General features: G+C 59.0%; 1 protein-coding gene across 1 annotated transcript; it reads left to right on the forward strand.

Annotated features, from left to right (window-relative positions):
* Positions 1–5,379: 5,379 nt before the first annotated feature.
* Positions 5,380–10,608, forward strand: LSCM1_06625 (uncharacterized protein; the record flags this gene model as incomplete). The annotated part of the gene is made up of 1 exon (XM_067324037.1): positions 5,380–10,608. The coding sequence occupies one exon, from the start codon at positions 5,380–5,382 to the stop codon at positions 10,606–10,608; it is 5,229 nt and encodes a 1,742-aa protein (XP_067180578.1).
* Between the last annotated feature and the right edge of the window lie 1,385 nt (positions 10,609–11,993).

An 11,993-nucleotide genomic window follows, 5' to 3' on the forward strand; every position in this document is an offset into this window, starting at 1 on the left:
CCGGTGACTCGGACAGTGACGCTATCGCATACTGCGCTCTCTTGGCCATGCCTCCTTGACGCCTTCCCTTTTCCATCCGCGGAGGTGCGAGGGAGGCAAGGGGCTGGTCGTCAGGTGAACCGCGTGCCACATCTCTCTCTCGCTTCAGTGTGGCATGCCCGCCAGGCACGCCGCTCGACCCCTTTTATTTTCTTCGCTCTCTCCTTTCTGACGCAGCACAGACGTGCGCGTGGCGACACCCTCACTGCGAAGTGTGGTGGGCGATGGAGAGAGGCAGGGCGAAAGCGTCTCAGGTAACGGTGCAACGTCCTTTCTTCCTCTCCCTCTTTCCCAATTGCACACGCACACGCGCGCGCAAACGAAAGAGAACAGAGTGGGGAAGAGGGCGCCGAGCTGTCCGCCTTCTTTCTCAAGCGTGACGAAGCAGCAGGCAAGCCACATATATCCACACCCACACTCACAAGTACATCCCCCCACCTCTACCTCACCAAAGCACACAGGCGTGACTGATGCGCACAGCCACACCTGCACCCGCTCACGCATGTCTACAAGTGCGCAGACAAGTGCTTCCCTCGTCTTCTTCCATTTCCCTCTGTCTTGCTTCGTATGCGCGTGTGCGCACGTGTGTGCATGCGTGTGTGTGGTTGGGCGTGTCGCGGTGGTCCGTTTCCCTTTTGTGTGTCTTCTCTTCAGCCTCTCTTTCCCTCCGATTATTTAAACAAAAAACAACAACACAACGCGCTAACGCACACAGCCTCCCCCCCCCACTGCTGTACAGAAGACGTACCATTACGGCTGCGCTTTGGGTGCAGCAGCCCACCTCCCTCCCGAGACAGCGGTGCGAGTGACGACTGTGTGCGTCTGTGGGGGTGCACCTCCTTGACCTCTCGTTTCCGACATAAGGAGCTGATTCTGTCTTTCTTCTTCGCGGCTGGAGGGAGGAGGAGGGCGCCGTGTGCGCCACCTCAACTGCTGCTGGTGAAGGATGGGAAGGACAGAACGAGGTGTGCGTGTGTGTGTTGGGGGAGGAGGAGGAGTAGGTGAGCCAGCCATGATACAGAGATTTCATGCCCCTGGCCACCTAACCCTTTCTTCCCTTACCGCGAAACCTCTGTAGCTGTTGCTCGTCGTGTCTTTCCCCGTCGGCCGCACTTTCACGTCCTACACCACCCTCTCCCTCCCCGCTTTCTTCACAAGTGGCTGTGCATTCACATCCCCGGTTTGGCCCTCCTGCAACGCGTGCCATCTCCGCGACTACTCCGTGCTGGCGTATCACATCGATCGCCTCGTGCTCAATCACTTTCCCCATTTCCCCCGCCCACAACGCCCAGTCTCGACGCTCTCACTGAGGATTGGCGCCGCAGACGAAGGCGGCATTAAGGAACGCACTGTCAAACTTCCGCTTTGGGCTCTTCCTTCCCCTCAGCACCGAAGTACATCGACATTTCCCCATCTCTTCATCTGATTGGTGGCACTGAAAGTTGGAATGCCAGTTTGGGCCTGCTGAGGGCGACGCTGTTCATACACACCAAGAATCTGCTTCTGCCACCTGCCCGCGCTACTGCTTCCTCGATCACCCCTTCGCCCCCCTCCCCTCCCCTCACCCGTGCCCCCTACGGCTCTCCCGCCCTCCCTCTTGTAGTTCTCGCGTCGGTGTTTGTGTGTGTGGCAGCTAAACCTTTTTTGAAGTTGCCTACGCAGTGGCGGGGTGTTTCCACTGTTGCCGTTTCTCAGCGAAGAGACTCTGGGCGACGTCCTCCGCCTGTGCCCATCCATTTCTTCTTCTGAGGACACCGCAGTTGGTGCCCCCACGTCCCACCCTTTTTTCTTTTCTTCGCCTCCGTTGCCCCCATCCGTGAAGGCGGGCGTGACTGTGTCGGCCTCCTCCCCACTTGTCCGCTTTCACACTTTCCTTTGCTCTTCATACGCCCCGCTTTTGTATTTTATACAGCATTAGCCTTTGGTGCATGCACGTATCCCACGAAACGGCTCACCATCCCTTACCCCCCCTCTCTCCTCTGACCCACAGTCTCACTCACTCTCTCTCGCCCCTGCATTCAAGTTTGGGGCCTCTCTTGTTGGCAGCTGAGTAGGTCTACTGCTCTGCGTGTCCTTCCCAACGCCCATCTCTAAACGGAAAGTGCGCCGGTGCTTGGTGCTGCTTCTCCACCGTCGTTTTTTTTTTTGCCCCTTCTGTGTGTATGTGCTTTATTTTGCTCTCGTGTCACGTATCTTATATCTCCTCTCTTCGGCACACCCGCGTAGCCTCAGCCTGCACTCCAGCGGTCGCTGTGGCGCTCTGCTGCCATACCCCTTTCGTACTTCTGCCGCTGTTTCAAAATCACTCCTCCCATCAGCTCTCCTTTCTGCTCTCCTCGCCCTCCCGCACGGTTCCCACCTTTCTCACAGCGGAGCGAGTCGCAACACCATTGCACCCCCCTTCCCCTCCCCTTTGGCGTGCCTGTGTACTAAATAAACGTTTTCTATCTGGAGAGAGAGAGCGTCTTACATCTGTTACCCCATCCCCCCTTTTTTGGGTTTTTTTGCCGTGACACTTTGGCAAATCTCTGTTTCTTTCTGTCTCTGTGCGTGTGCGTGTTCGGGCGGGAATCCTTTTTGCTGCCTTCGTACTGACCCCTATCTGTGGCACGGCCTCAGCGAGCGCCGCGTGGACGTCTGATCGCGTGCCGCAGAAGTACACAGGGCCACCAAGCCGACTCGGGCGAGGTCGAGTGGGTCATCTCTCACTGCGAATCCCTCTCTGTACCTCCATTCACGGTCTTGCCTGCACGCCGAACTGGAAGCCGCAGACGCCACGCACCAAGACAGGACCTTTTTCTCTAACGGTAGAGGGGCCGCGCAGTGCTGCGGTGATCGGCTCGGAGAATAAGGGAGCTCCACGCGCTCCCGTGCCCCTTTGTTACCAGTATCTTCCCTTTACCGGGGGATCGTGTGCCAGGCGGCGCCATTCTCGAGGCCGCACGTTTTCCTGTCCCCACCGCCCCAACAGACGCGAAGGGCGCAGCGGGCGGCAGGCCCTCTGCCAGAAGGCGGCAGGAAGCACACACGAGGGATTTGAGAAGTTCGACGCCGCTTCCGTGACGCATCAGCGGGCAAGAGGCAAGGGAACGAGGAAAACAGCCAAAGAGACATAAAGAGCGACAGATTTGTCTTGGGAGGCACGCCAAGGTGGTGCAGGCGGTTGCCGCCCCGCCTCTGACCTCCTCCTTTCTCCCACCCAACGAATACCCCCGCAGCGGTACCCACGGCTTTTCGTGTAGGGAGAAGGAGCCCAGTAGGTACTCCCTGTCGCACCTCTCCTTCGACTCGTGGTGCTCCCTTTTTCTGCAGCGGGCCGACGCTCTCCGTGCGCGCATCCCTATCTCCGGAGCTCTCTCACAACTTCGCTGCATTTTCCTCGGATCGACAGGGTAGCGTAGTTGTGGACGCTTTTTCTTTCGTTCTGTTGTTGTCTCTCTCTCTTTCTCCTCTTCTTGTGGCAGGAGGTATCCCTTCTCCGTGGTAAGACGCAGCTCGACCTCCTACAACGTTGCTCGCACTCATTCACTTTGTCTCTCTCTCTTCAAACACGCTCGGCGCCTCTCTTGTCGCGTGTGAGAGTTTGTGTATGCCTTCACCGCCTCCACGTTCCGCTTCTCCGTCGCCCGGCGCGTCTTTTTTTGTTTTTTCAGCTTCTCTTTGGACTGGCAAGTGCCTTCTGCACCGCCTCGCAGTCACTCTTGAAGGCCCCTTGTTGCACCACTCTCTGCGCCTCCTCTCTTCCCCCTCTGCCCCTCTGCCCCTCTGCCCCTCACCCCCTTCGTTGAATACCTCTCGCCCACACGTCTGCCCTTCCGTCTCGTCCCTGTCTGTCTGCCACCCTTCGGTATAGTTCTAAGTTTTGCTTCCATTTACCGTATTGCCCTTCTTACGATAACGAAAAGAGGCAAAGAGCATTTTCTCTTAATTTTGCTGTGCCTGCCTTTGTCGTGGAGAGAGACCGTCCGCCTCCCCTCTCAGACCCTGTGCTCTTGCGTTCCTCCCCCTTTTTTGTTCCGTCTCTGCCTCAGAGGGCGAGCATCTGTGTGTGTCGCAGGAGCAAGCAGCGCGTCTCCGCAGGTGCCCAGTGCCCAGTCAACGAGGCTCTCCCTGCCTCCCTTTTTTTCGTTTTGGCTGCTTCCTTCGGCGTCTTCTCCTCCTCCCTTTCGTGCTGTGCGCACGGCCTGCTTACCGAGGTACATAGCTCAAAGCGCAGTGTGGTGCAGCGGTACTCGCTGTGCCCCTCTTGCACTATCGGCCTGCATACTTGGTCGTTGCCCGCTACTTCCCCTTTTTTCCTTCACGTGATTACGCCCTCGACTTCATCTTCTCCCTCTGACGTTGATTGCTATTTGTTAATCTGTGGCACCTGTACCTGCGCCTCTTTATCTCTCTAAAGGGCTGTTTCCTTCCCTCCCGCTCCGCCGCAGCTGACGTCCCCTTTCTTCTTGGCTTTTCTCAACCAGTCGCCCCCCTTCCCTCGCTTTTTCCCTGTTATCTTCCACCACACCCTCCCCACATCCCCTTTCGGTCACTGCGCCTCGGTTGGCTCTACTGCGGGGGGGTCTCTCTCTCTTCGGTTACTTCGCTTCTCAAACTTTGGCCTCGCTGACGGGCGCATTTGTGCATTTCTTTCGTCGCCCTCTTTGAGGTCGACTCAACGCGTCTCTCGGGCGCACGCTTGTGCGTGGCCTTTGCTCCTTTCCTATCCAACTCCTCAGCGCTTTGGCAGCCGACCACGCGGGGCAGACGGAACTGTGAGCAGCCCGGCGTGTATTCAGCGTCTCACGGCGGCCGCCGCTCATCGTGTGCCACTGATCCGCACATACGACGCGTGCGGGTACACAGAAGCGCCCACGGAAGCGATCCAACTCCTTCGTGACCAGAGACTTCGCGCTCGATCGAGAGGCAAAGCAAACGTCCACGCACTGGCTGCAGCTATCGACGATGCGCACGGAACGCAGCAACACAGAGGTCGGAGGTGCCCCCCCAACGCCCTCAGTTTCTTCTCCGAGGAAGTCAGGGGGCGATCCAAATGAACAGCAAGCACGAGAGAGCCCGCGCGGCAAGGCGCCGAACCAGAGGGGGCCGCTTACCCATGTGCCCAGCAGGTCCTTCTGCGATGTCGAGCTGACGGACCTGCCGGAGAGCGGTAACGATGGTTTCGGCAGGGGTGCGTGCCAAGGGGCCTTCTCGCGACACACCGGCGGAGACATGAAGGGTGGGGAGGACGAGAGGGATATTTGTGTTCGCGCGGCCGACGCGGAATGCCACCCGCACGTGTCCAAATCACCGCGGACTTGCAGCAGCAGCAGCTTCTGCTCTCAGCTGGGTGTAACGATGAAGCGGATACTAATCCTGCAGTATCGCTCCCCCATTGCGTTCGCGTGCGAATTACTGATTCCCGTCATCTTTGTTCTCGGCTCCATTATTCTGTGGCTCATCATCCACAACAACTCTTTCCCAGCGGCTGATTACTTCAGCGTCGAGAGAGAGTCCCTCACGGACTTCGTAATGATGGAGGCGATGAGCATGCTCTGCTACAATGCGACGCTCTCAGGTGGCACCACGATCGCGTCCCTCCCTGAATGCAGCGACTTTCTCGGCAGGTTCCCGATCCCCCCGCAGCTGTTATGCGCCGAGGGCCGACTCACCGGCGCCCCGACTGGGCTCTGTGTTGTGGGGAGCGTCGCGAATGCGACGTACTTGGCCATGCGCCACAACGTTCCGTGGAGTACGGCCGCGGTGCCGTCGCTTGATCAAATGATTGTGCTGCAGTGGACATGGCGTATGTTTGCTCGCTCGCGTGGCATCAGGCGGACTGTCGACAAGACGGTGGACTCCGCGATGCTTTCCAGCGGCTCCCTCTTCTTCGCCCCGCACTCCGCTTCAACGAGCGCGCTCGTGGCGCACTTCCAGAGCACCTCCACATACTTCTCGTACATCTACGGTGGCACATTCGCCACCGTGGCGGAGGCAGAGGCGAATGTGAAGAACCGCACCTTTCACGACCCGCCCAACTGGGGCATCGTTGAGGTGATCAGCATGACCGCCGACAACTTTGATGTGGCTATTCGCCTCAACGCAACGGCGCTTCCGCCGACGAAGAGGGTGCTGACGGAGTTCTACATCGGTGGCGTGGCGGAGAGCGGGGCGGCCATGTACATCCTTTCTGGTTTCACGACTCTGCAGCGTGCCGTTTACGATTATTTCCTGTCGGAGGTGGTCGGCACGACGAAGACGCCGGAGCAAAAGTTGCTCATGCTTCCAGCGCCGACACGCGCCTACAAGGATGAGCAGTTCCTCTCCTTCGGTGGTCAGTTTGTGCCGCTTATCCTCGTGCTCGGGTTCCTGTACCCGGTATCTCAGATGACGAAGCGTGTGGTGCTGGAGAAGGAGTTGCGCTTGCGGGAGGCAATGCTGATCATGGGGCTGTCGGAGGCGGTCATGTACACCGCGTGGTTTTTGGTATACATGATGCAGTACGCGGCCCTCTCCCTCGTCATAGCGATCCTGCTTCGGGCGACATACTTGACGGCGTCGGACTTCGGCATCGTCTTCTTTACATTTTTCTTTTTTTCCCTCTCGCTCATCACGCTGTCAGGACTCATCGCGGTCTTCTTCAGTAAGGCCCGCCTGTCCTCCATCTTGGCGCCTCTCATTTACTTCGTCCTCGCCATTCCGGTCTTTGCTGCACCGAATCTGCAAGGCCCCCCGCTGATCGGCTTGTCTTTTCTGTCTCCATCGGGCCTCTCTATCGCCATCAAGCTCATCTTCCAGCACGAGCTGAATGGCGGTATGAGCATCGCCGGATTGACGTACTTTCGTGACACGCCGAAGCTGCTCGTCGTGATCATCATCCTGTGCTTGGACTTCCTCTTGTATCTCGTACTGATGCTGTACCTGGACGCGGTCATGCCGAAGCAGTGGGGCACGCGCAAGCACCCGCTCTTCTTCATCATTGAAGCGGCGCGGTGGCTTTGCTGCCGGCGAGATGCGCCACACCACGTGAACATGGCGGACGGCCGCGCCGAGGATGGCGTATTCGAGGAGATCGGCGAAGGTGACGCCGACTACGCTGTGCGCATTGCCGGGCTTCGGAAGAAGTATCAGCGCGGCAAGAAGAAGTTTCTGGCGGTGAACAACATGCACTGGGGGCTGCGCGAGGGCGAGATCTCTGTGCTGCTGGGGCACAACGGCGCGGGCAAGACGACGACCATGAACATGATGACGGGCATGGTACCGGCCGATGCGGGCGACTGCTACATCTACGGTTACTCTATCCGTGACGAGCTGAGGAAGGCGCGGCAGCAGATCGGGTACTGCCCGCAGCACAACATTCTGTGGCCGAGCATGACATGCTACGAGCACCTTTGGTACTACGCCTCGGTGAAAGGATTGAGTGGCACGGAGCGGGAGAAGGCCATCTCGCGCATGCTCGCTGGCGTCGACCTGGAGGACAAGCGCGATTACCGGTCGAAGAGGCTGTCAGGCGGGCAGAAGCGCAAATTGTCCGTTGCGATCGCCTTTGTTGGCGGAAGCCGACTGGTATTCCTTGATGAACCGACTGCAGGCATGGACGTTGGAGCGCGGCGACACACGTGGGGCTTGCTGCGTACCATGTCGGAGCACCACACCGTCCTTCTGAGCACGCACTTCATGGACGAGGCCGACCTCCTGGGCGATTCTATTGCGATCATGAGCAAGGGTCGCTTGCAGTGCGCGGGCAGCAACATGTTCTTGAAGGCCAAGCTCGGCGTCGGGTACGTGCTCACTCTCTCCGTCATCGCTCATGTTAACCGGCCGGCTATAGCCAGCGTGGTGAGGAGGTACGTGCCGTCAGCCACACAGCTGGGGTCCGGTGCCGGCGAGATGGGCTTTCGACTTCCCATAGAGACGAAGGCAACCTTCCCCACTCTGCTGGCTGACATTGAGGAGCGCGGCGCGCAGCTCGGCATCAACGCCTATAGCGTCTCGGCAACAACGCTGGAGGAGATCTTCATTCAAGTAGCGCAGCAGGAGGCGAAGCGGAAGCAGCCATCCTCGACGACGCCGGACGCGCTGTCGACGCAGCTGGCGAGCACAGCGGGTACGGGCTCTTCCGGCAACTACCTCGACTCCCTGGCGGACCTGGGCACCGTGGAGAACTCCACCACAGATCCATTGCCGCGCTCGGATGTGTGGAACGTCAGCCTCATCGTGAGCGAGGTTGGCATCGTCTACAGCCAGTTCAAGGCGATGCTGTGGAAGCGGCTTTGGAATGCCCTGCGCGACCGCCGCACGCAGTTCTTCCAGATTGTATGCCCGGTGATGTGCGTGCTGCTTGCCATGCTGCTCATGCTCATCAGGCTATTTGAATCCCCAGCAATCACGCTCTCGAGCGACCTGTTCGGTACATCGGTCGAGGTGGACGTCGCAGGATGTGCCTCAGCGATGAACTTGAGCATTCCGTTTTCCGAGAGAGTCGTCACCGTCCAGCCGCCGTCCGCGACGTCTACGTCGTCGCTATCGTCCTACATGCTCGAGACATACAACAGTCACGAGCTGGAGCGCTACAACGGCCTGGTGTGCGTGGACACAACGAGCTTGCCGCAGCTGAACACGACCGCGAGCGCAGCGATATCGGCCGTGATCTACAACACCTCGGCGCTGCACACCTCAGCGATCGGCCTCTTTGATCTTTACAACGGTTACTACATGGCGCAACGAGGCAACAACGCGAGTGTGATGACCACCGTCGTCCATTCGATGCCGCGCACCAAGACGGAGGACAAAGTCGTGGACTCCGTCTACGCCCTCCTCATCTCCATCATCATCATGATTCCGTTCACCTTTATCCCGTCGACGTTCGTGTCGTGGATTGTGAAGGAGCGGGAGTGTAAGGCGCGGCATCTGCAGAACGTCTCGGGACTCGGCTTCTCCGTGTACTGGCTGGCCAACTTCTTGTTCGACATCTGCTGCTATGCCATCACGATGTTCCTCGTCATCATCGTCTTTGCCATCTTCAAGCGGGAGGAGTACGTCGGTAAAGCGGCCATTGGTGCCACCATTGTGCTTCTCTTCCTCTACGGCCTCTCCGGCGTGGCCATGGCGTATGCCGTGAGCTTCCTGTTCAAGGAGCACTCCACGGCACAGAACGTCGTCATGCTCGCCAACTTCATCGCCGGCTTTCTGCTGGTGCTATCTGTGACGATGCTGTCCTTTTTGGACACCACCAAAGACGTGGCGAAGGTGTTGCGGTGGTTCTTCCGCGTGGTGCCGAGCTACTGCGTCGGCGAAGGCATCGGCAACCTCGCCGCCCTCAAGATGGAGGAGGCGTTTGACACCAGCAAGACACCGTGGTCCATGTCCGTGGTGGGCTGGCCTTGCGTGTACATGACTCTTGAGCTGCCCATTTACGTCCTCATCACGCTCTTCATCGATCACCCTGGACGCCGGCAGCGGGCGCAGCGACTCTTCCACAACCCCGACGAGGAGCCGGAGGTGATTGACGGCGAGGACGAGGACGTCGCGGCGGAGCGCAAGAGCGTGCTCACGAGTGCAGAGAGGCAGGGCGACCTCGTGCGGGTAGAGAACCTGCGCAAAGTGTACTCAAATGGTAAGGTGGCGGTGCGCAACATCACGTTTGGCGTCCACCCTGGCGAGGTTTTCGGCTTCTTGGGGACGAACGGTGCCGGCAAGACCACGACGATTTCTCTTCTCTGCCAAGAGTGTTACCCGACAAGCGGTCACGCTTCCATCTGTGGTAACGACATCGTGACGGAGAGCCGTGCGGCGCTGCGGTGCATCGGGTACTGCCCACAGTTCGACGCGACGCTGGACCTGCTGACGGTGAAGGAGCACCTGGAGCTGTACGCGGGCGTGCGGGCCATCTCGTACCGGTTTCGCGAACGCGTGTTGGAGGGGCTGATGGCCTTGTGCGAGCTGACGGACTACAAGAATACCCTGGCGCACGCGCTGTCCGGCGGCAACCGGCGCAAGCTGTCTGTAGCCATCTCCCTCATTGGCGGGCCGCGCGTCGTGTTTCTCGATGAGCCGTCGGCTGGCATGGACCCTGTGGCGCGCCGCGGCTTGTGGACCGCCATCGAGACAGTAGCCGATAATTGCTCTGTGGTGCTGACGACGCACCACCTGGAGGAGGTGGAGGCGCTGGCGCATCGCGTGGCGATCATGGTTGATGGCACCCTGCGTTGCATTGGTGACAAGACACACCTGAAGCAGAAGTTCGGCACCGGAATCGAGGTGAATGTGCGGGTCCGCTCTGACGACGAGGGAGTAAAAGAAGGGATGCAGCGGTTCTTTGAGGAGAATTTCCCGGGCTCTTCGCTGCGCGAGTTCCGCGCGCGCCGCTTTACCTATGAGCTTCCTGGCGGCACAAAGTTGTCGAGGACATTCAAGCTTATGGAGGAGAAGGCCGCAGCATTGGGGGCAACGGACTACAGCGTCTCACAGACGTCGATCGAGCAGGTATTTCTGCAGATCAGCGAGGAGGCCGAGCGACGACACGAGGTTGAGGAGGCCCAGCGGCTTGTTCAGGATAAGAAAGGCTGCTGCCTATGCTGCTGCTAGCGCGTTGGCAGTGCGGAGAGGCAGGAGTAGCAGAAGAGGAAATGAACGTGCCAGGATGATCTCCTGTGTGGCGGCTTGGGATCCGTGAGAGAGAGAGCGTGATAGACGCGGCGGCGGCGCTGTTGGAGTGTCCTCTTTTCGTTCTAGGCCTGCTGCAGAGGACGTGAGCGATACCCCAGGAAAGACGGAAGCTGCAGTGGACGGTGCTATCCCCCCTTCCGGACTCCTGCGACGCCGTCCGTGACATGCATGCTGGACGATTTATAATGGACTTTTGCTTCTGAGCCTCTTCGACGCTTTCTCCGTTTGTGTGCCCCTTCTCGACAGCCCTCCTCCTTGTTAAATGGCGCCCTTTCGGGGAATACCCCGGCTCCGCCCACCAATGCGAAGCGCTCTCCACCTCCTCTTCCCCCGTCCTCTGTGTGGTGCCCATGATGCCCCCACTGCTAGATGACGCCTTCCCCATCCCCTGTCGCGCTTGTCGTGTGCTACGTCTTGAACGCGGGCACGAGAAAAAAAGGATTGCAGCTTGATCAACACCCACACAGACATACACATGTGTGCGTGTGCGTGTGTGTGTGTCAGCGTTTGCACTCCCACCGACACCCCTTTGACTTTCTCTTTTTTTTTCTTTGCTCTCACGTGATGAAGGCGTTTTCGGCAAACGTAAATAAATGTATTCACCGCATATTGGGCCCCCTTCGCTGTGTCTGCACACACACACACGTATGCCCTTTCCCCCCTCCACATTTTGCGCCAGCTGTTCTCTTGTTGGTGTAGCGCTTGGCGCCTTTTGTTTGTGCTTCGACCCAACTGTTGACTTCTTCCTCCATTGCGCCTGCCGGTGAGCGGTGACGGCGATTCATGGCGCGCTGCAGATTCGATTGATAAACCTCTTCTCTCTTCGTTGTCGTCGGCCTCCTTTCGTCGAGGAGGGGCGGGAAACTGCTGCTTCCTTTGCCGCCCACACTCTGTGGAGATTCCCCCAAGCCCCATCCCCCAATGACGCATCTGCGCCTCTGTTATCGCGTGAAACGGTTGGTGGACGTGGGAACCCAAACCGGGCACTGCGTGCCCGGAAAAATCACACGCGCTTGACACAGCGAGCGACTCTGCAGATTCTCTCGGGTGTCTCTACAGCCTCATAAATCCCTGGCACCGCCGGCAAGCCGAGAGCAGTAATATGAGGTTCTCGGTAGCGCTGTCAAAAGGTGGCCAACGAAGCGTTGCTAACAGGCGCGCGGAGTGGCCTGCGCTTGTGGACGCGCTGTGCACGCTGTGCGAGCTGACCATGTACCGCAAGACGGTGACGAGCGCGCTGTCTGGCGGCAACCGGCGCAAGCTGTCTGTGGCGATGGCGCTGGTGGGTGGCCCGCGGGTGATCT

The sequence above is a fragment of the Leishmania martiniquensis genome, chromosome 11 (assembly GCF_017916325.1).
Source record: "Leishmania martiniquensis isolate LSCM1 chromosome 11, whole genome shotgun sequence".
Lineage (NCBI taxonomy): Eukaryota > Euglenozoa > Kinetoplastea > Trypanosomatida > Trypanosomatidae > Leishmania > Leishmania martiniquensis.